Below are 25,327 nucleotides of genomic sequence, written 5' to 3' on the forward strand. Positions count from 1 at the left end.
GACCCAGGTTCTCCTGCCTGGCACCAGGCATCGCTGTCTAAATTGCACTTAGAGCCACTGGGGCTCTTGGACACACTTTCATGTGCTCACGCCTGCCAGAATGTCACCTTCACTGATGTGTCTCTGTGTCTCTTGTCTCTCTTCTGATTGGTTGGTCTGCTTGCTGCTACTGAGCTTTCTGTTGTCTCTGAATTCAGTTTACTGCATGTGTCTTTATGCAGTGTATGCTTTGCCAGCATTTCCTTTGTCATCTCAGCTCCTTTGAAGGGCTCTGCAGAGTAAACTTTGTCATTTCTGATAAGCTCATCAAGTTTCCCTTCTGTGGGAGCTGCTTGGGGTGCTGCCTCTAACTTGTCTAGCTCAGTCCTAAGGACATTCTCTTCCTCCCTCGTGCTTGTAGAAGCATGTGACTATTAACTTGTAGGCTCTTTTCTTCAGAACATGTGATTTGACTGAATGATACATAGTCTGTAGTCCAACTCCCAACAATCAAGTCCCAACAATGGTCGGCAGCAGCTGTGAATGGAAGTCCAAGGATCCAGCAGCTGCTCAGTCCCACAAGGCAAGCAGATGAAGCAGAGAGCTTCCCCCTGCTTTCTGCTTCAGCTCTTCCCAGCTCTTCCTTTCCTGCCTGAGGTACGTTATTCCAGGGTCCTGGATAAAGACCTTTTCTCTCCTTTACACCCTTTCTCATCCATCTCTTTTCTCTGTGCCACAAACATATATATCCGTAAATGTAATGTCACGTAACATTATGGGGAAAGTACAACTTTCTGAAAGTGCCTTTGGATTGTGTGAGCGCTGAAAGTCTCCAAACACTGGATTCACTGGGTCTACCCACTAAGCTGAGTTTGCTATGGAAGCATGAAAGTATTTTTTAATTTTTCTTTGTTATATAGATGAAAAAAATGTAAGTCAGAAAAACTTGTGACCAACTAAAAGTAGGACTGGAAGGGACATTTTTTAGTTCTGTAATTTAGGCCAAATCATCAATACTATTTACCATGTCATAAGTAAAACCACAATGCCACAGTTTGGATCTGAAATGCACCAATCTTCCCCTGGGCCCATGTATGACCTGGGCCCATGTGTGACTTGGGCCTCGCTTGGCACTACTGGGAAGTGGCATAAACTTTAAGAGGTATGACATAGTGGGATATTATAGGTCATGGCAGTGTGTGCCCTCAGACAAGACTGTAGGACTCTAATCTCTTGATCTCTCCTTTTCTCGCCCATCCATGAGGTAAGCAGGCCTCAAACTGCTTCCTGTTCCTGTTTTAATATGCTGCCCTGCCAAAGGCCCAAAGCAACAGGACCAAGTGACCCTGGACTAAGACCCTTGGAACTGAGACAAAATACACCTCCTGTATTTACACTGATGCCCCTGTGCATGTGTTAGAGCAACGGAAAGCTGATTAACAAGAACAAAGATGACATCAATTTATGGCTGTATAACACACACTGACCTGTCGAAATACTTCATTCACAAAATTCACATAACCTCGTGTTGACAGTAGGATCCGCTGCACCATTTCATACACTGTCCGATGCTCTTCTTCAATGCTACAAAGACTGGAGTTGCTGAGTCTTCGGTCAGACAAGGTGCTGCTGTTAGAATGGCTTTTTTCCTGCTCTGTGGACCCAGCACCATCCAGCTCTGGCACCTTCTCTTGTATTGCACCACCACCAACAGTCTGGAAAATGTCATCACAAATCTCAGCAATCTACATCCTCACTCACCAGCACCATGCAAAATGTGAGTCCTGTCTTGCTCATTACGTTTTGGGTTTTGTGAATGTTGCAGGACTAGAAAAGGAATCAACAATTTCATAAGTGTGAGCATGTGCTCTAACACGGATCCACGCCCCTATACCCAGATCTTGCCTTGTTTCCAAGTACTCTGATTACCACCAATTGCACAGGGTATAGCAAGGTAAACATCAGCGTTGCCTCAAGCATGGACGCCTGAACCTCTACTTACCAATTTCCTAATTAACCAAATAATGCTTCCTGAACTCAGTGACTTTAACAGGAAAACTACTAAGTTATTTCAGGGAAGAGGACTGTGAAATCTTGTCAGCTAAAAAGTTCAATTTGCATTTGTGAAATCACAGAGTAAGCTGATATGTAAGTGCAATGTGGGCCATCATCACACCAGGGCTCTATACTTACACACTTACTCTACTGTCACAGAGGTGTGAAAACTTGGGAGACTGCTTATAACAAAAGGCTCAAAAGGCCCAGGCTCAAAAGGCTGGCAGTTAACATCTTCCATCTCTTAAAACATTGTTCTTAGAGGCCCCAGTGGCCATATAAGAAATCCAATGACCTTGTTAGTGAGGCAGCATTGACTAGTTCCAGATAAGCCACCTTTCTCTCCAACTAACACTAACAGACTTGTGGATGAGGTCACCTTAGATCCTCAACCACCCACCAGCTAAAGATCACCACCCACCCACCCACCAGCTAAAGATCACCACCCAACCACCCACCAGCTAAAGATCACCACCCAACCACCCACCAGCTAAAGATCACCACCCAAGGGCCCATGAAATATATTAGAAGTATCAAGCCAGATTCTGTCCCACTAAGTAAAAACAAAATATAATGTTAAAGGGATTCTGCTTTAAGACACTAAGTTTTGAGGAGGTTTATATTACAGGAATGAAATAATTAAACTAGCATGAAGAATTGTATAGCATCAAGTCATTTAAACAAAAGCTCCAGACCTAAGAAGATTGCTTAGTGGGTAAAGCACGTGCTGTATAATTATGAAGAACTGGCTCTAGAAGGAGATCTGGCTTCCATGCACTGGAATCAAGCTGGAATGTGAAGCTGTTGGCATGAGACCATCCTGAGAGTCAATGCAGAGACGATGTCTAGTTCTCTGGTACATGCAGAAGACTTATCAGTGAAACAAACAACCTTCCAGGACCAGGCCAGCACTACCATCGCTCAGGCAACCACACACTGCCACTTATTCCTAACTTCAATCTCTCTGCCATCTTGGTGCCCTCTGAACCCCACAGCTCATACTGAGACAAAGGCATTCTCAGGGTCAGTCTAAATATGGACACCCACTACTCATGAAGCAACTCTCAAAGGCAGGACATGTCTCAGTTGTTTTGTTGGTGATGCCTGAGTGTGATACCGCTTGGTTCCTCTATCCTGATCTGCCAACAGGGTCAGCACATCCTATCACTGCCTCTGCAAAGTTCAAGAACAACAGAGAATACAGCAGGAATCACCTGACAAATGTACACAATCCTTCAGAGTTGTCAGCTTGTATATGCCACTGTTCTACCCATTCTTCCCAGGGGCCTGTGGATCATTGGGAGAACTGTCTCAGAATTAGTAAAAGTGATGTTTTATTAATATAACTAAAGAGTTAAACAAGTAAATATGCTTAGCTGCCTCACTGTCTCAATGGTTTTTGTTTTTTGTGTTTTTGTTTTTTATTTTTGTTTTTTTGGGGTTGTTGTTGTTGTTGTTGTTTTGAGACAGGGTTTCTCTGTGTAGCCCTGCCTATCCTGGAACTCACTCTGTAGACCAGGCTGGCCTCAAACTCAGAAATCCACCTGCCTCTGTCTCCCAAGTGGTGGGATTAAAGGCACACACCATCACTGCCTGGCTCAATATTCTTTAAATCTCTGATAGACAGAACCAAACCCACAGGACTAACTGACCATGGACTACAACCTCTAAAAGTATGATCCAAAAGTAAATTGTTTTAAGTTGACTATCTCAGGTATCCTTGCCACAGTAACAAAGAGCCAGCTATCAATAGAACAAGAAAATCCGTTAGGCCCAGATTTACCTAGGGCTAGGGAAGCTAAGTCTAGAACGCACATTATTAGTTGTTTTTTCCCCTGTCAAAAGTACTAGTTCTAGACCAAGAAAAGGACATTGTTTCACTTGGGAAACAGAAAACCCAAAACTCTGCATATATAGCAAAAGTACTTTGTAGCAAAAATGTGAATTCTATTGTGAAACAGAACTTTAAAGTATATTTTAAAGTCTTTTATAAAGTATATTGTTTGAAAACAGTTTTGATCACCTTGATAAGGACAGTAGTTTTTTTGTTGCTTGTTTGTTTCTGACACAGGGTCTCTCTATATATAGCCCAGCTGTCTTAGGACATGCTTTGTAGGCTAGGCTGGTCTCAAACTCAAAGAGATTCACCTGCCTCTGCCTCCGGAGGACTAGGAGTAAAGGTGTGCATCACCACACCTAGCTCACTCACTTTTTAAATATATGAAAGAATATTATATTCAAATTTGAAATAAAAACTTTGAAGAGACAAATATACTCATTACTGTTTTCATTTCATCTTCTTTCAAAGTATAAAGTTAAAGGTTTTTGGTTTGTTTTGAACCATCTCTCAGCAAGCTCTTTGTTGTTCTTACTGTACTTCTACACCCAAGATTCTTTTGAAAACAGGTTTGACCTCTGGGTCTCCAGTAAGTCCTCTACAATGGATCCACAGGCTATAAACTGCTTGGTGCTCCTCCTTCTACCAAGGCACCATGACCTTGAAATACATCAACTTCTGCTCTGCCTCCTCCAGAGTATATATTTTTCCAGCTTGGAGCAACATCCTATTTCTGGAGCCTCCTTGACATCAACAAGCCTTCAATAAGTGCACTACACTTGCCGGCCCTGTTCTTGGGGACAAGAAACAACACCAAACAACCCACATGAAGCCATGACCCCTCAGTGATGTGACTGATCTCTATCTAAGCTCTGAAAACAGTAGTGCTCTACCAAGTACACACACTGAAGGTCTTCCTACCTGAGAAGTCTTTTCTGAAGGCCTCACAGAAAGGCAGACTTCTCTCTAGGAACAATATCATAAAGCAACAACGACCCCAGGATCCCCAGCTGCTGGCCCAAGCCTCTCCTGAGCTGCCAGAGGCTGCATGACAGCATGAGCCCTCTCCACAGGCCACATCTACAGAACACGAGGGCCTTCCAACTGGTGACTGGTGAAGGAAAGGCAAGACCCTGTGCCTGTGCTCAGAAAACACAACACTTACAAGAAGGAGAAAGAAGGGAGGCAGTAAAGTACCCACAAGAGCTATAGTCTCAGAATGTTGCTTGCCCCTGAAACTCCCTTCTTATAGCAATTCCAATGCTATACAGCAAGTGCTGCTGACCAAAGCTCCCTCCAAAACCTCAGGTCTGCAGACAAGTGAGCCAGTAAATCAAACCTACAAAAGCCATAGTGCTAACAATTAGTTACTTTGCTAATGTGTTAGTGTGTATAAGAGAGAGATTTTAAAATGATGGCTGTCTTACCTGGATGATTTTAGGTAATACATCAACTCCATTTTTAGTGTTTTGGGTTGCAGTTAGATACTTTTTTTCCAAAAAGAAAGTTACAATCCATTTAATGAAAACAACACGAGCTGCCATGTATGGAATTTTTGTACTGTAACTTGTTTCATTATCTCGAGTTACAGTAACATATACTGGCTTTGGTCTCAAATGGGGAATTTCTGATAGAAAGAAAAAGAATACACAAATAAGCTAGTGATTTTTAACATTACATAATCCCTATGAACTGTTACAATTAATCAACATATCATATATATTTGGGTTTTTGGATAGCAATTAAAAGTGATAACCTATAAATGTTTTAAAGTAGCATATTCTTGCAGGTTTGATTCTGATTTTGCCTTTCAATATAAATAAAAAGAGGTGGCCACTATTGCCTACATACTGCAATAGTATATAACCGCACTAATTGCTCTTGTTAACAATTTTTAAAATTATTTGAGACTATAATAGTGAATATTATCTTTATTTCTAGTATACCTAATTAATGTTATTTTATGAGTGACACAAATGTAAAAGCAGACATGAACTTTAACAAAAAATATCTAAAGCTGGACATAGTGGTATAAGTCTGTAATTGCTACACTCAGAAATCCAAGACTTTTCATCTAAATGAACTCAGAAACTCATGTTCCATCTTTGAAGTCTCAGGTACCACCTTTTCAAAAGAGAGAGTCAGTCCTTAAGTTTCATCAAATATGTATACTGTATGGCCAGATTTGAGACAAGAATTGCTGTAAATCCTACCTCGTATCTTAACTACATCTTACATTTCTGGAGTACCTTAATGAGGCAAAAATATTGACAATAAGTAACTTTTTGTTGTTATTTCTTTTTTCATTACAGAATCTCTAAATATAGCCACGGTTGGCCTCTAACTCACAATTCTGCTGCCTCAAGTTTCCAAGCCCTAGGACTGAAGTTATGGGCCACCATGACCAGTATCAATATATAACTTTCAACCTAGCAGCATCAGCAATATATAATGTTTTCTTGCTTGTTTGTTTGTTTGGTTTGGTTTTTTTGAGACAGGGTTTCTCTGTGTAGCCCTGACTGTCCTCGAACTCACTCTGTAGACCAGGCTGGCCTCGAACTCAGAAATCCACCTGCCTCTGCCTCCTAAGTGCTGGGGTTAAAGGCATATGCCACCACAGCCTGGCTTGCATAGTGCTTTTATAATGAACATATATAATACAAAGTCAGAAACAAATTTTGGAAAAAAAAAATGTATATAACAAAACACAGGTTCCAGGACCTCTACAGTTTTTAAAATGCACCATGTTTCAGCTAGTCTCCCTTCTCATATGTCTGTGTCCATTTCTGTTTGTGAGTGTGTGTGATTGTGTGTGTATGTATGTGTGTGTTACATTAGTTGGGCAAGTCCTGCAGGTAGAGTACAGTCCCTTGTGACCTCTTCTCCTCCAAAGCTATTCCTAATTATCCATCTAATTTCTGTCTTTATAGGGAGAAAATTTATAACCACTTTCACCACTTTAAGGGGTGATTTCATCCTGTGAATCCTAGTTTCTTACAAAAGGTAACTTTAGGGGCTAAGTTAAATGTTCTTCTCTATCTCCCAGTATTCTGGAGGCTTCCTATCTGTAGACTGTCCCATCACAAAACCCACTCCCCTATAAGCCCCTGTCAGAATCCTGGTAGATAACAGCCCCAACATCAAGTGCACTCCTCCAGCAGCTGTGTGCCCTGGGCTGGCCTATCTAGCCACTGAGCAGGGTATGACATCACTAAAATTCACTACATATAAGAGAAGACTGAGAAATGTAAAACATGACATTAAAAAGTAGCAAACATACAAAAATAGCATAACACATTTTATTTTTACAGAAACCATGGCTCGCTTTATTTCTATGATCAAAACCTCTTAGTGAGTTCACATAACTGAATCGTAGATTAGGTAACTTTAACTTCTCACAACAGCATTACTATTCAATATGAACATAAAGTAACTATTTTGCTTTAGAACACTCACAGGGATTACTACGGAAGCTACTGTACAGCTGCCCTGTGGATAATACCCACACAGGAATCAGAGAGTACTTACCAAGTACAGGTTTGTAGATGTTGGTTAACTTAGTAAATGATGGAAACAAATGAGGAAGATAATACTTTCGAAACAGTGTAAAAAGAAATTTAAAACCAGTATCTTGATTCTCCTTATTCTTCCACTCCAAGCTTGCAGCCTTTAAATAATATGTGGGAAAGAATATTTGCATATTTACAGTTTAAATTAATGTATACAAACAGAAAATAGTAGACTAGAATAGAAATTCCTATTGTAAATTTGTAAATGACACTATTGGTAATAATGTAAAGAAACTGTATCTCAACAAAGCTCAAAAGACGGTAAGAACCGCAGGTATTGTAAACCTGACAAGAACCCATGACAGGTGTCAATGGCCAGGGGCAGGGAGGAAGGGACACACTATCAAATTGCCTTCTGAACACACTTGCTCTTTCCTACAGATGAGCGCACCTCACAGCCCTCATTAGAGAAGCTTCTCCATGTGGCGAATGATGATTACTATACAAGCTCAAAACTGTTCACAGTGCAGAGGATGGCAGCTACAGATGCTCAGGCCCCCAGAAGGATACCTGCACTTCCCCTTCCCCAGAGATCAGGAACATAAGCAGCTGCAGATGCTCAGGCCCCCAAAAGGATACCTGCACTTCCCCTTCCCCAGAGATCAGGAACATAAGCAGCTGCAGATGCTGACCCCTAAAAGGAACACCTGCACTTCCCCTTTCCCCAGAGATCAGGAACATCAGGAAGAAGAGACAAAATATTCTAAGAGGTCAGGAAGGACTATGACAAAATGGTTGTGGCCTAGACATGCAGGTCCTGTCACAGCAGCTGTGGTTGCCTGCACAAGGTCAAGCCAATCAACACTGAAATGGAGAGAGGAAGAGGTTTTGGCAGGTGACAGCTGCTGGGTGGAGAATCAATGTTCTTCAGCAGTGTGGCCTGTGGTAGGCTGCCTATGACCCAGTAGATGGCCCTACACTCATGCACATCTGGGCAGCTCTAATTGTACTCAGTGGGTTATTTTAAAGAGGAGGTGAGGTGGCATACTCAGTAGGCAGATGAGATCAAGGCCAACCTGGTCAAAAATAAGTTCCAGCCCACCCAGAGCTACACAGTGAGACCCTGACTCAAAAAAAAAGGAAGTTGGAAGGATGATGGAAGGATGATGGAGGAGGAAGAGATTCAGGAGGTATGAAAATGATGTAAATATACTTCATTTGTGTATGAAATCAGATATATATATACACATATATATATACATGTATATATATATATGGCCTTAAATAATTCATACAAAAAGTACTCACACCATGTCTTGCTAAAGTGGCCCAGCAATAATACATGCCCTGTGTTTAATGAATCACTACATAAAATTGCCTCAGGAAAAGCAGTACAGCCATACAGAAAGAAGAGAGGCAGTAACTCTTTGTCCTATGAAAATAAGCCCATCAATGAAACAGCTATGATTTTTCTCTGACCTGAATAACCATGTATTTCAACAGTATTTGAAGAAAAAAGCAGGTTTGGTCCTCAGCAACCTTCTCGCCTGATATGGCTGGCAGAAGTGGGGTGATTTCCTCTGGGTATATTTTTGCTGAAATGTAGAAAATAATGAGAGTGTATTCACTACAGCTGCATTTTAAATAAGGCAGCTACTGAAACTTCTCAGACTGAACCCCAAGCCAGTGTGTACAGGACTTAGGGCCCAGTGTAGAGATCCACAGAGGCTTCTCTCTCTCTGGACCATTCTTTCCCATTCTAAGTCTGTCTTGGTCAGCCTAAAATCCAATGCAATCAAGTGCTACACAGTAAGTTTTCAGTCACAGAACACAAATAGTCCAATGAGACCACTACTGTCTTTTCATGCTACATGGAAAAACACAGCTGGCAAAGTAAGATGAATAGCCTCTTAAAGCAACAGTGGTGAGAACAACAGACAGTGGTTTGGGAAGGCAGGTTTCAATTTCATCAGCTGGCACAGAACACTCGTGTCAAGTACATCTTCCCCTGCATTGCACTCCTGTTTTGGTCACTTCAGAAATTTTCTCATTATAATTTAGTAAAAAACAGGCTCCAGCTTTTTTGTTCTGGTTTGTTTGGTCCGTTGGTTGTTTGGCTGACTGGTTTTAAGACAGAGTCTCTCATATTGCCCATGCTGGCCTCAAACTTATTAGGTAATCAGGGCTGACCTTAAGATCTTGCTGCTCCTGCCTCCTCCACCTCCCTCCCCGAAGAGCTGGGATCAAAGGTTTACATTACCACTCCCTGTACCTAGGTTTTTTATCCTTTTTAGGTGGTACTGTGAGTTGAACCTATGGCTTTGATAATAATGTCTTTGGGAATTCTCTGTGTACCACAAGGAATAATTCCTCTTTGGGCTTCATTTCTATTCAAGAACATCAACACCAAGGAAAACCTCAGGGTAAGTTCCAGAGCAATTCGGGGACTGACCAGGTGTCTCAGAAGTGCTATTGCACTGGGTTCGCTGCTCTTCCAAAGGACCAAGTTTGGCTCCCAGCACCCATGTCAGGTGGCTCAAAATCTAACTCCAACCCCTGGGGGATCATCTTCTTCTGGCTTCCTCATATACGCATACACACAAGGAGCATGCTTACAGACACACATATATGTACATACACATAAATAAAAATTAAAATTAGAGGAGTCATTTCAGCATCTTACACCTGCTAATGCTGCTTACCATCAACTACACTAGGGCTAGGGTTGATGAGTGTCTCCAGTGTGCAGGGACCTCTAGATGACAAAACCGCTGGGAAACCAGGCACTAGGCAAGCGAAAATCAACACCTGCTCTTCTGCACAGTTTGTCTGAAGTGCTTGAAGCCACAAAAGAAACAGTCTGATTCCTTCACATCTTATCTAAAAACAGAATTAAAAGCAACAAAAAACAAACATTTAACAAAGATTTGTAGGAATGTTTTGCAATGTAGCATCAGTCTTAAGAAAAAGGAAAATGGAGAGGGAGGGAGAGGGAGAGAGAGGGAGAGAGAGGAGTGTATACATCAGGCATGGTGGTATAACACTCGTAATCCTAGCACTTGGAAGTCCGTAAAAGGAAAAATCTCAACTTAGAGGCCAGCACAAAAAGAAAGAGAAAAGAAGAAGGGGGAGAAAGAGGGAGAAAGAGGAAGAAAGGGGAAGAAGAAAAAAGGAGGAGGAGGAAAAAAGAGAGAGAAGGAACAGAAAGGAAGGGAGTGGAAGGGGAGATAAAGTTATCATTAAATTGCACAGGCTCTTCCCTCAATGACAAGCGAGGATGCATTACAGCACAAAGGTCAAAAGCCTGGGTATTGGAGAAGGGAACCTGGGTTCAAATTCATCCTCTACTACTTCGTGGCTGTGATACATGGAAAATCATTTGACTTCTCTTTGTCTTAGTTGCCCCGTCCGTGAAACAGCAGAACTGAATGAGCTAACATGCACATAACGACACATAAGGGCACACAAAGCAGTATCTGGCTCCCACTGGACTACTGATAGTATTGCATTCTGTAAGGCAACATCTCCTCCTCATCAGTGCTCGATTGTCCGTGAAGCTATGGCAGAGACACTCTCCTTCCACATTTACACTATGTGAGAACAGAGGAGAATTTCAGACATCTTAACATAATGGTCTTTGGAGCTAACTGAGACTCTGAAGACCTGGCTTAGTGACATGGGGCTGCTTTCTAGCTCCCTTGCTGTGTGTCCATACTCAGCTGCTTCCTGCACCATGACCTGAATGGTGAGCAAGGAGCACCCAATAGAAAATGAACAGCATGCCCTCTTTTTACGCGACATTCACTTCTATCTCTATCCTACTTCAAAACCATACATTGCTCCTTTTCTGTATTCCTAAATGATTAAAATAAAGTTAATAAAAGACGCTACATAAGTAAATAAGAATGAAAACTGTGTTCTCAATTGCAAATGAAACATGCTGTAGGAGTTCCCATGGCCTTTAATCACAACCATCCATAATGCAAGTTCCAGAGGATCCAATGCCCTTTTGATCTCTGCTGACACTAGGCACACATGTGATGCATATACATACATGCAAGCAAAACACTCATACACATATAATAAAAGTAAATAAATCTAAAATAATTAGAGAAATATTCCATTACACTTTCATAAAAAGGATTACCTTAATAGAATTTCCAGTGTGTAAAAGCTTCTTCAGAGTTGAGCCTGGAGTTTAAAACAGCTGATTAGAAACAGAGTATACAAACAAATACTTAAAATATATAAAGGAATATTAAATATCTGTATTTTTTCTATTTTATTTATTGCATATTTGTGATATATATGTGCATTCATATACATGAACGTGTGCACACTGTGGGTGCCGTTATCCTCAGGGCCAGAAAAGGGCCCTGGATGGATCCCTGGAACTGGAGTTACAGCCAGTTGTAAGCCACCCAATATGTGTGTGCTTGGAACCAAACCTGGGTGCTCTGCAAGAGCAGCAAGTGTTCTTAACACAAAATATGTTTAAAGATCAGCTTTAGAAAGGGGAAAATGCATGCTGTTTTCAAAATATAAGACTGACCTTCACACAATGGCAAACAACATCACAGGAGAAAAGATATTTTTCAAGACAGCAGTACTTTGATTATGAGCCTTTTAAAATTCTTTTTAAAAGAGTCGAAATGACTGACATTGCTACTACAGAGACACTTGTTCATCCACTTCATAGCTGCTCTATTCACAATGGCTAGGAAACGGAAATCAGCCCAGATGTCCATCAACTGATACATGGATAATAAAAATTTGGTACACATGTATATTGGGATCTTATAGTAAAGAAAAAAATTAAATTTGCAGGTAAATGAGTAAAACTAAAAAAAATTAGAGTGATTGAGTCACCTAGGCCCATGAAATGAGAGACCCTAGAGGGCTCCAAACAACACAAGGTGCTGTTGTTCTCTGCCTTATGTCTCAACCATTAAAGTAAGCAATGCTATCTATCATCAGTAAGTCCTTTCATAGGATCTACTTTGTGTCAGGGGCACAAAGAAAGGACACCTGGGCTACTGATTTGCAAAAACCATAGCAAGTGGCCAGTGGAAAAAGAAACAGAACTTTCTGGTATTTCTAGACCCACTGTAAGTACATAAGACAGTGATCCATTGAAGGAAGTACAATTCATCAAAAATTATTTTAAAATGGATCAAGGGCGTAAATGTGAAATATAACTATAAAATTACTAGAAGAAAATAGACCCATTGTGATGGCACACTTGGGGGACAGAAGTGGGTGGAGTTCAGTTAATTCCAGACCAGCCTGTCTGGGGGTGGGGGGCGAAGTTAGGGGAGGACACGTGAGCAAACACAGGATGACTTTGTATTAGTGACCAATTTCCTATCCTGTGACCATCTGAGGAGCTAGTGGCACTTGATGGCTGCTGAGGGAAGGAGAGTCAGTTTTCTTCAGAGATGAAGGCCCGAGCACCTACGCACCCTCCAGTGTATGGTCTACACCTACACACTTACAGGAAGCAGTAAAGGATTCAATAATTTTTTTTAAAGAGAGAATACATGTAGTTTGGAGGGGAGAGTGATGGGACAGGTAAAGGAGAACTGAAGGAATAGAATGGGGAGTAGATATGATTCATGTAGTTTGGAGGGGAGAGTAATGGGATAGATAAAGGAGAACTGAAGGAATAGAATGGGGAGTAAATGTGATTCAAATGCATTATATGTATTCTATGAATATTAAGCAAAATATCTTAAAGATTTTTAGATGACATTTAAAAATATAACCCATAAAATTGGTAAACTGAATGTCTTCAAATTAAAAATATTATTCTTCAATACATAGTAAATTACAGAGAAAATATTTCTAAGGAATATATCTGGTAAGACTTCTACCAAAAGTATTAGACTCTCCAAAATCAAAAAAATAAAACAATGTAACTTTTAAATGGTTATCCTTGGTATATACATGTTCCTGAAGATACACAGAAATCACATGAAAAGTTCAAGACCATGAGTCAATGAGATAGCAAAAACCAGCTGGGCAATGTTAGTACACACTTTTAATCCCAGCACTCGGGAGGCAGAGGCAAGTGGATCTCAAGTTTGAAGCCAGCCTGGGTGAGTTCCAGGACAGCTAGTGCTACACTCTAAGAAACCCTGTTTCAGAAAAAGAGAAAGGGGGGGAGGGAGGAGAAGACAATTACTAACAAACTAAACAGTGACTATAATAACTGCCGTTAACTGGACTATAAGATTGCTTTGGACATAAAATGGTATGGTCACTCTATAAAGAGTTTACCATTTAAGTATACTCTACAAGAGATAGAAAAGTTTATGCCCACATAAAGACCTGTGCATAATGTCTAACAGTAGGTTTATGATAAATATAAGAATCAACTGGATAATATCAGCAAAAAAAAAAAAAAACAAAAAACAAAAGATGCTGGCAAAGCCATACAATGGAATACAGTTATACTCAGAAATAAAAATAATGAACTATTAGAACATACCATATAGATGAATTTCATAATAATTATAGCATAAAAGATGCTATGCTGGCTAGTTTTATGACAACTTGATACAATCTATAGTCATCTGAAAGAAAGGAACCTAAACTGAGAAAATGCAGCCATAACCTCAGGCCATAGACAAGCCTATAGAGTATTTTTTAAATTGGTGATTAGTGTAGGACCCAGTCTATTGTGGGTGTTAATACCCTGGGCTAGTATGTTCTGGGTTCTATAAGAAAGCAGGCTGAGCAAGCCATGAGGACCAAACCAGAAAGCATCAGCTCCTGCCTCCAGGTTCCTGCCCAGTGTGAGTTCCTGCCTTGGTTTTGCCTCAGTAAACTGTGTAAGTCTACTGAATCAAGATATGTAAGTCAAATAAACCCTCCCCTCCCCCAAGTTTCTTTTGGTCACAGTGTTTCATGACAGCAATAGTAACCCTACCCAAGGTAGACAACAAACAAACAAAAAGAACAATGCCATATGATTCTATCTAAACAAGAGTCTAGAAAATGCAAAGGCAGGCTAGTTTCTTTTCCTTTTCATATGAAGAAACCCAGCTTATTATTTTTTTTCTTTTATGGATTTTATTTTCAGTGTCATATCTACTGAGTCTTGTGAAAATATATTAGTGGATGGGACTGGGGTAGTTAAGAAAGAAACAAAGGAATTACTAAGGAGAATGAGGAAGTTTTGAGGGTGATGCTGCATTCAAATATATATGTGTGTATATATACACACATATATATTCATATATATATATATACATATATGAATATATATGAATATATTCTATTCCCTCCCCTAATAAAGCTGTTTTCTAGAACAATAAAATAAAAATCAGAACAAGTAGCCTAGATGTAACTAGGTAAGAGACTAGAGGGATGGAGGCTTGTAATCAGACAGATATCCGTATAATAAGAAAAGGCAGGAAACCCCTTGAGGCTGGAGAAGAGCAACCATGGGTTTACGGGTAACAAGAAGGATCAAGAGCGAGCAAAGCCACAAAAAAATAAAAAATAAAAATAAAAAAAACCAAAAAAACAAAGATGAGACAATGTGGCACCAAGCTAACACAGTCCAAGGAGAGGGGTGCCAAACCACTTCTGGAATTAGCTCTAAATAAAAGAGGCCATGACCTTATGTGTTCCTGAGGGACAACATAGGAGTGAGTCTCCAAGAAAAGCAAGGTTTCAATGACAAGGAGGTGAAAGAAAGGCCAAGCTGTGGGGCTGCTAGCCTCAGCCAAGAGAACTGGCTCCAAGCTCACAGGAGCATTAGTTCCAGCCACTCCTTCATAAGCTGAGACTTGAACTTGGCCCTCTGGTTAGCTCATCCTGGCCAGGGCACTTGTGAGAGAGTCCTAGTGTCCTGTACAGGAGGCCCAGCCCTGAGGGATGGTGGGAGATGGGATGGACAGCTGCAAGGGAATCAGGACAGGTCCTCCAACTCAAGCGCCTTAGCCTCAGGAGGGACCAGTGGGCTAAGACCTCTGAGGAAAGGCTTGTTATGCTCATATGTCCCACAATGTGGGACACACTGGGTAGCCCCCAGTATAAACTCAGGGACAGTGCTGAAAAGTCAAAAATTATATTTCAGTTTACTTAGCACTTGGTTTTTATACTATAGAATAAAAACTGATTGAATGAATTAGACTTAGTAATTAATTACACATATAAAATACATAACCAAATACTACATGGTATTGAGTATATTTCACTGAGTCCTATCCTTTTAAGCCAACAGATTGCTTATTTTTAGCACCTTTGCTGTAAACACATCTCTAAGTACAGTTTTTCAGCCATTAAACAAACAGGTACAACAGCACTGTGAACCAGGTAGGAAACCTGCTCTGTGGATGCTCGTAAACAGGAACCTTTTTCAAAGCAGATACTCCCAGAACCTTAGTCCTGTGTTGACATCACATGGGCACCAGAAGCAATACAGCCTGCTCTCATATTAAACATCCGGTTTTGCTGTCATTACCATTTCTGACACACTGTTCTCTGCCAGTTCTCAATAACTCAAGCAGCTGCTTTAGCCACTGTAATTTACAAGCTTAAAGCTGACTGCAGGAAAAGCTTCAACACTTTTGCATTCGCTATCAGCCATGAAACTTTCCAAAGAGTTCAGTCCCAGGTTAGCATCACTTAGCAAGGCCTCTATAAACCTGGGATAATGGATCTATGTTTACTTCATACTGTAAAACACAGAGTTGAAATATGCTTACTATTTCACTGATTTACAGCAAAAAGCTAGCCTTAAATTGCATTTGTGTGTGTGTGTGTGTGTGTGTGTGTGTGTGTGTGTGTGTATAGGTTAGAGAACAAGTTTTCAGTTGTCTTTCCATGGGTCCCAGGGGTTGAACTCAGATCATCTGACTTGGTAGCAAATACCTTTACCAGCTGAACATCTCACTGCCCCACCAATAAAAAATAAATTAAAAAGTAAAATTCAAAACAAGGACAAAGTGCAACTATTGCCTCCATTAAAACGGTCTTAAGAGAAACAGAATGTCTCTGGTTGCTACAGACAGATGAAAAGACAGGTCAAGAAACAGACACAGCATGGTGGCAACTGATGTTTTGCACTGCCTGCCTCCTTCTGATAGAATGTACTCAGGGAGACTGGAGAGCCTGGGGTGGAGGTTGCTTTCACTTTAGGTTTTCTGTATAGTGAGTTGTCAATTCTCCCAAGGGACAGGAAACTGCACTGGTTACAACACCAGGTTCTAGCCCAATGTCTGTGTTGTATAGCAGTGTTCCACGGACAAGGATGCCGGACACTGACTGTGGAGAACTCACAGTCAGCTGGGAGATGGCTGTGCAGTTCACAACACATCACTCTCCTGACACCTGGGCTTCACTAGTTTCAGTTTCTAGTGTTAACTCAATCAAGACCTCAAGTGACAAGTAACTGTTTAACAAACTCAAGTAAACTAGAGAGGAAGCCAGAGGCTTAAGACACACAAAGTTAGTGAGTGCATATAGTGACAAATTAACAGCCTCTTAACAATCCTAAAATCAGCCAGGTAGTGGTGGCACACACCTTTAATCCCAGCACTTGGGAGGCAGAGGCAGGCGAATTTCTGAGTTCGAGGCCAGCCTGGTCTACAAAGTGAGTTCCAGGACAACCAGAGCTATACAGAGGGGGAAAAAACAATCCTAAGATCAAAAGGCTGTGAAAGGAACCCTTCTGTAGAGCAATAGTTAATAGCCTCCATCTGGACATTGTGGGCCAAACAGTCTACTTGGGACTTCATTACTCCAGTCAGTAAACACTCACCCCAAAACTAATACCTCACTTTGTTAGGCTGCTGCCGAGCCCCTAGAGGTGTTACACAGACATTAACTCCCATGAATGCCTCAGTTATTTGTATCCCACATCAATACATACATTGCCAATCTAAACTTCAAAATAAGGGGCTAGAAAAGGGGCTTGGCAGTTAAGAGCACTTACTGCTCTTGTGAAAACTGGCCTGTTCACAACCACTGCAACTCCAGCTTCAGGAGATCTGATTCCTTCTGGCACTCATTTGCACATGCACATGAATGCACACACACACACACACACACACACAACTAAAAATAAATAAATCTTTACAATTCAAAACAAGTCTGATTCCAAAGTCTATCTAGCCTAAAGGCCAAGGTAAGAGAGATACGGACCTCTGCACACGCCACGGGCTACTTGATTTGATTAATACAGCAAAAATACCTTTAAACACTCTATCTGCCTCAAGAACTGGGTACATAAGTCCCAAAGATAAGAATGACTTTATATGCAGACGAGTATACCTCAACGATGTGCCCACTCTACACAGACAGCTTTACATGGCCGGATCAGTAAGACCTTGGAGACTTTAATGCTCAGAAGATTAGTAGTTTGCAATCCCAGCTCAGAAAGTCAGAAGCCTCTGGTCATTCTCAATCAGATGTTACAAAATGGGTAGAGAGCAATCATGTCAGCAATTTTAACTCATTTTCATGACATTAGACAACACTAAGAATACTATATACTGGACATAGGACTTGTTAAGTTTCACAACACAATGCTAATTAATCTTCAGAGTTCTAGGATGTTTATTCACACTGAGGTGAGCCCCCTAATCTTGAGACAGTCTCAAGTGCTATCTGAAGAAAATAAGTGTGGGTTTCGGATAAATGCTGTAAGCCAAACTAGAAGTGATTCTACCTGAATAGCCAAGGATGCTGCACACTCACTTCTCCTTCCCACACACAGAACCTCACAAATCCCAGCCTCTTTAGCTGACACTCTGCATTTTTAAAATGTCTACCTTACTTTAAATACGTAATCACAAAGCTCCAATTAAGCAGAAATGCTAGGGCAAACTTGCTTAGATTTAAAGAAAATCTTTCTTTGCTTATTTAAAGATCTAAATATTAGTATAATGATACAGATGATAGTCATTGAATTTCATAGGTATATACAATATACATACTTTACCTTCATTAAATTTAAATTTGTAACACAAAACTTGAATTTGGTTTTTTTATAAGAGTTTATTTCCTGATCTCATAGGAACAATCCTAAGTTGAATTTAGAACTCTGAATTTTGGAATTCTTTTTTCAAGCACTTTGATTTTGCACATGCTCTCCCAACCAAGAAGTCCTGTTTACCTTTCAAGGCTCAGGTGGAACTGACTTCTCTTTAAAATCCTTCAACTCTCCTAGGCAGAATTATTAAACCTTTTTTCTCCCTTCCCGCTATATTCCCCTCACAGCAATAATTACACTGTAATTACTTTTCTCATTTACCTACCCAAGGGGCAAGACACCATTCCAAAACAAAAATGGTGACATGTTCTTCTTTTCTGTCCCAAAGGTTTGTCTCTCCCTCAATAAATATTGGAATGTGTGAATATTCAAATAAAGATTCTATTCTAAGGTTCACACTCTCCTCCAATGTAGCCATCTGATACATAAGAAAAAATGTATCAACTGGCAAACTCTTATAGGTAAAAGGACTGAAGCAGGAACTCTTTAAAAGACATGCAAAACTCACAATGGATAATGGCAAATGCTCCAGTTAGGCTGGGCATTTTAAATGTACTGTCAGACTTAAAGGGTAGCCCTGCCATTTGCTTTGCTTCAAGTTCCCTTCTGGTTGGCTCATCTTACAGTATCCAAATAGGGGAATTCTGAATAATAATGCAGACTTGAAAAACAATTTTTTGTAAGAAATACTGTACAATTATTTAAGAAAATACTTTAGATCAGTGCTTCTCAACTTGATGTGCACAGGAATCCTTTTGTGTCGCTTGTTAAGAGACCACCATATTCAGAAGGTCAGACTGGGACCTAAAAGTATGCACCTTTAACATAATCCTGGGAAGCCCATGGACTATAACTCAACAAGAACATTTAAAATAAGAGAGAAATTTAACTTTTTAAAATGTATTCATTGAGAATTGAATAAATATATACGATCTCTTTTCATCATACCTATTCCCCACTCCCTACTCTGACTCCTGCTGGCCCCCCTCCCAATATAGGCCCCTCCAAATTTTATGTCCTCTGCCTTTTTTTTAACCCTTCTTCCATCCATTCTAGAATGTTAACAGGCTTGATCTTGTGTAGGCCTTGTGCAAGAAAGTGCTTGAGAACAACAGCCCTCCTCAACATCTGACTCTTACAGTCCTTCCCCCGTGCCCTCCTAAGACATTCCCTGAGCCTTTGGTGGAGGAGACATGACAGAGACGATCATTTAGGGTCCACAGTCACTTATTCCCTACTCTAACCAGTTAGGGTGAGAAGGATACTTTCCTATGAAATTCAAGTGGGACTTGATGAAATTCAAGTTGGACTTGATTTAAATTACAAAGCCGGACATGCCCAGGATCAGAGGTGAGGACAACCCAACATCTGTCCCAATACTTGGAGTAACTGGGACCAGCAGGACCAGGCACACAGGAACTCCACCAGCCCAGTGGCTCTGGTTCCTTCAGGTCTCTCTGGGCTGGTGTCCTGAGCAGACCTTGGGCGCAAGCTCCACAGCCAGTCCCACAACACCTAGAGGAAGCTCCAATCCCAGGTGCTCTAACAAGCCCAAGATAATCCCAGAATCACAGGATCCAGAGACAGCTTGACTCTGAGGAGTTCTGACACAACCAGGATCACAGGAAGGACAGGCTCCAGTCAGATTTAGCAAGGGCAGGGAGCACTAGAGATAACCAGATGCCGGCGGGTTGTGGGGGGGAGGCATAAGAAAATAAACAACACAAACCAAGGTCACTTGCCATCATCAGAACCCAATTCTCCCACCAAAGCAAGTCCTAGACACACCATTACACTGGAAAAGCAAGATTCAGATCTAAAATCACTTCTCATGATGATGATATAGGACTTTAAGAAAGACATAAATAGCACCCTCAAAGAAATACAGGAGAACACAGGTAAAGAGCTAGAAGCTCTTAAAGAGGAAACACAAAAATCCCTTAAAGAACTACAATCAAACGAGTGAATGAAATGAGCAAAACCATACAGAATCTAAAAATGGAAATAGAAACAATAAAGAAATCAGAAAGAAAGAGAATCCTGGAGATACAAAACCTAGGAAAGAAATTAGGAGCCATAGATGCAAGCATCACCAACAGAATACAAGAAATAGAAGAGAGAATCTCAGGGGCAGAAGACACCATAGAAAACATTGATACAACAGTCAAAGAAAATGTAAAAAAGCAGAAAGCTCCTAACCCAGAACATCCAGGAAATCCAGGACACAATGAGAAGACCAAACCTAAGGATAATAGGTATAGAAGAGAGTGAAGACTGCCAAGGTAATGGGCCAGTAAATATCTTCAAGAAAATTATAGAAGAAAACTTCCCTAACCTAAAGAGATGCCCATAAACATACAAGAAGCCTACAGAACTCCAAACAGACTGGACTAGAAAAGAAATTCCTCCCGTCACATAATAATCAAAACCCCAAATGCACTAAACAAAAAAAGAATTTTAAAAGCAGTAAGGCAAAAAGATCAAGTAACATATAAAGGCAGGCCTATCAGAATTACACCAGACTTCTCACCAGAGACTATGAAAGCTAGAAGATCCTGGGCAGATGTCATACAGACCCTACAAGAACACAAATGCCAGCCCAGGCTACTATAGCCAGCAAAACTCTCAATTACCATAGATGGAGAGAACAGGATATTCCATGACAAAACAAAATTTACACAATATCTTTCCACAAATCCAGCCCTACAAAGGATAAAAGATGGAAAACATCAACATAAGGAGCAAAACTATGCCCTAGAAGAAGCAAGAAGGTAATCTTTTAACAAATCCACCCAAACCTAATTCCACCTCTTACAACAAAAACAAGAGGAAGTGACAATTACTTTTTCTTAATATCTTTATATGAAAATTAATATTACTAACATATCCTAATCGATTTGAAATCCAAAAATATGAGGAATTAGAAGTTTATTTATTGTCATCCAATGGTCTCTCTAATTTGGTAATTGGAGAAACAGGCCCAATATTGTACAATCTATATACATTTTCAGCTTGTTTGTTCGTGACAGTGTCTGGTTGTGTACAACATAATGGTCTTGATATCTTGCTTCTCCTATCTCAGCCTCTCTATTAGTAGTGTTGTTTATTTCATGTTTTTATACTATACTATGGTTTTCAGAACAGCTTATATATTTCAAAAGTATTTATATACACAAAAGAAACATAGACGATTAACTAGGGAGGTTGCTTGTAGGAGAACAAAGAGTGAGACTGGATGCTTTGCTTGATGTTTGTAACTCTTGTATCAAGTTTGAAGAAGAGGACTTTATAAGTTACTCTTTTTCTGAGATGAATGCTTTTCCAAATTATCACAGCTAATGAACCAGATTCTTACCCTTACCTAATGTCTGTGCCATCCTCCAAGCAGAATCATTGTTCATTGAAACAGTTGGTAAATGACTTTATGGATAGACCATCTTAATACATATACCATTTCTTAAATGAATGTAACCTGTTCTCTGTTGGCTGAGAATAACGTCACTCACTCAAGTCAAATAGCTTTGACCATAGCAGGAACTCTGTATCCAAAAATCGTGCCTACAATTCAATTCTTTGTGCAACAGAACTGTCAACTCTCAGCTTAGCTATGATGGAGGTAAAATCCTTTGGTGATGTGAGGGTCATTGAAGTACAGCCTTATTACAATGAAATCCAATGTCTAAAAATTGTTCTTATTTTGGGCTTGTACCACAGTAAGAGCCAAGATTTTAAACTCTACTAAACACAAAACAAACAAACAAAAAGACTTTATATACTTATGTTCATTTAAGAAAATACTAGTAGTGATGTATTATTTTGAAATATACAGTTAATATGTTTGGAGTTATTTAAAATTTATATTAAGAAAAATGTATTTTCACTATTGCTGTAGACGAGCATCTACATAAGACTTAAATTGATTGTTGTTTTACATCAAACAACTTTTACAATACTTATTTTTATTGTTATAATATTTTATAAATTTTAAGGAATATGACAAAAAAGATATTGTAGGTATTGAAGGGGGTCTCTGGGAGGAGTTGGGGTACAAAAGGGAAACAAGAATGCGATTTAATTCTATTTACTTAAAATATGTTTTTAAATGTTAACAAATTCAGATAAATTGAAGTCATGTAACTTTTCTCATCATAATACAAGTTAATAAATAAATAAATAAATAAATAAATAAATAAATAAATAAATTACAAAGCCTTTATTTCTCTCTATAAGCTATCTTGGGAATATTAGCTACATAAAGCATTGTGAAACCTCAATTGGTAGAAATCCGTATCACTAATACATTATTGGCTTTCATCTTACCTATACTCTGGTAATGCCATCGAAAGAAAATTCGTTCAGGTAGAAACTGCAGTATTTTCTATAAAATAAAAAAAGAGAAAAAAGAAACAAAAGCAACAAATGAAATATACATTTTAGATAGGCCCGTGTTTCTTACCTCCCCCCAACTTACAAACAAATAAATAAATCTTAATTGTGTGTGCACATGTGTGCGTGTATGTGCGTGTGTGTGTGTGTGTGTGTGTGTGTGTGAGTGTGAGTGTGAATCTCATAAATAAGAATAATGCCTACAAGTAGGTCTTAAGTTGTACTTAGGTAAGCACCGATTAGTGGATAATGAACAAATTTCTGAAGCACAAGAGGACTAGGCTAAAAAGAGTTGGCCTCACTAGCAAAAGCTGGCTAGGAGAGTCAGCTTCTTCAGGAACATGCCCCTATGCAACAGTAGATGCTCCTATGCCCATACACATACAAAAAACACTAAATGATTCATGAGTTTAAAAACATGAAGTTAAGTGGAGAAAGAGTATAGGAAGGGAGGAAAAGGAATTGGAGGGGGGCTTGAAAGGGACTGGACTTGATCAAAATGCATTATATTCATGTATAAAATTCTAAAACAATTTTTAAATAGTTTATTAGGATTGCAAAGAAAAAATTCAAAGGTCCATGAGATTGACACACATACTCTCTAGAGCACATTCTTGTAAATCATACTTGGATTCTTTTTATTTTTAATATAACTACTTAAAATATTCATTATATTTTTGTTGGGGGTAGATTAGAGAACAACTTGTGGGGATCAGTTTTCTCTTTACACTGTAGGTAACAGGGATTGAATAGCAGCAAGCACCACTGCCCACTAAGTCATTTCACTATTCCAGCAACCACCTTTCTTTAAAATATTAAAAAAAAAAAAAATGGCCAAAATACAAAATATATCTTGTGGCATTAAGAGATATACACTAATATATATTACACTATCATTTTGGGATGAAAATTCCTATTCTTGCAGCCTGTGGATGCATGAGTCTATAATCCCAGCAATCCTACAAGGATACAAGAAGCAGAGACAGGAGAATCTCTGGAAATTAGTTTGCTGTAATCAGTGGTGACCAAGAGAGCCTGCCTCAAAGTAGGTGGAAAGCAAGAACCAAAAAAAATGGTCCTCTGACCTCAGAGAGCACACTGTAACCTGTAGTCACACAGATAAGTATGCACAAATGAACATATGCACACTCACACACATACAAATCATACACAAACACACTGATCCATACCCAGTTTGTTTATGTACAGACTGGGGTGTCTAGGGCCCAAATAAAAACCTCATAGTTACTATTCAAATGTGCTACTGCTGAGCTACATCCCATCCCTAAAATATAAGTTCTCTATAAGCTAGCTTCTTAAACTGTGGACTACAACTCTAAGTAGGATCACCTAACAATGTAGAAATCACAAAAAAGTTGGCAAGAGTACAAGGTTTCTGTGCATGCAACAACCAAAACTTAATTCAAAATCAAGCATGTAATGAATCCACAGTGTTGCTAGCAGTGCCTGAGTGTACTGCGCTGCACAGCTTCATTGCAGTCTTGGCTCCAAACAGCACACACTTTGCATGCAATACTAGCAACCGCTACCTGAAACATCACAGCTCAGATCTGAAACTATTATATGTTTATGAATTGTACTGTTTTTAACAAGTGCACAAAGTTTTCTGCTCATATAGAATTGTAATGGTTTAATTATGAGCTAGAAGGATTTTCACTATTTTCCTACAGATTCCTCAGAATATAAGTATTATATGTGTCTTTGGTTTGGTGTACTTAATTCAGTTTTTATTGCATTGGTGTACTTAATTCTTAAAACTGTTGGTAATGGAATAATCGTTAGATGAATTCTGGCACCAGATTAGGACAGAATTCAGAAATCTAGAAATTTCTGAAATGAGCTTTATTTTTTTTCCTTTTTTTCTGCCACTTTATACTATGCATTTGTGCAGTGGCATTCTCAGCACTGACAATCACAACATAAAAACACTGATCAACGTTGATAAGCCCTGAAGACACTCTATATCTTACTTCAAATACTCAGCAAAGATCTAATTCTTAAGGTAAAAATAAATAAGCAAATCTTTCTCGTTTTCTAACGCAAACTGATTTTGTCTTTAATAAATGGTAAAGTTATATGTATACTAAAGTATTACTTTAAGCTTCTTTGAGATTTATTAACAATAACTGTTTGTTTTGGATACATATTTAATACCTATATACCTGATAATATATTTCAAGGAGGTAAATATTTCTCTGACAAAAGGGGGTTTTGTCATGTTTGTCATCTTTGCACATCTTTGTTGTGCGCCACAGTAACATTGAAACTATCAATCAGCTTATTCTCATCAGATTGAAAGGCTAGAACTCTAAGAAGTGTACCCCGCTTCAGATGCTCCCCTAGCTTTGTTTCTGATTCAGTCAGAAGTGACTTCCCATAGACAACCTCTCTCTGAAGTCCTCTCGTGTCTGCTGGCCTGCTTCCTGACAGTTCCTTTGCCTGAGCAAACAGCAAGGAACTCCTAGCTACAAGGGAGGAGCGGGTCTGGAGACAAGGGAGGAGCGGGTCTGGAGACAAGGGAGGAGCGGGTCTGGA

General features: G+C 39.7%; 1 protein-coding gene across 3 annotated transcripts in view; it reads right to left on the reverse strand.

Annotated features, from left to right (window-relative positions):
* Ralgapa2 (Ral GTPase activating protein catalytic alpha subunit 2) overlaps positions 1 to 25,327 on the reverse strand; it is a 285,753-nt gene that overhangs the window by 207,966 nt on the left and 52,460 nt on the right. For all 3 annotated transcript variants that reach the window (XM_031372139.1, XM_031372140.1, XM_031372141.1), the window contains 7 exons: positions 22,706 to 22,763; positions 11,528 to 11,571; positions 10,083 to 10,260; positions 8,860 to 8,975; positions 7,400 to 7,538; positions 5,299 to 5,498; positions 1,467 to 1,694 (listed from right to left, as the gene is read on the reverse strand). In XM_031372139.1, the coding sequence (XP_031227999.1) occupies positions 1,467 to 1,694; positions 5,299 to 5,498; positions 7,400 to 7,538; positions 8,860 to 8,975; positions 10,083 to 10,260; positions 11,528 to 11,571; positions 22,706 to 22,763 (963 nt within the window). The remainder of the gene's footprint in view (positions 1 to 1,466; positions 1,695 to 5,298; positions 5,499 to 7,399; positions 7,539 to 8,859; positions 8,976 to 10,082; positions 10,261 to 11,527; positions 11,572 to 22,705; positions 22,764 to 25,327) is intronic.

Source organism: Mastomys coucha, unplaced genomic scaffold, assembly GCF_008632895.1.
Source record: "Mastomys coucha isolate ucsf_1 unplaced genomic scaffold, UCSF_Mcou_1 pScaffold15, whole genome shotgun sequence".
In the NCBI taxonomy this organism is placed as follows: Eukaryota; Metazoa; Chordata; class Mammalia; order Rodentia; family Muridae; genus Mastomys; species Mastomys coucha.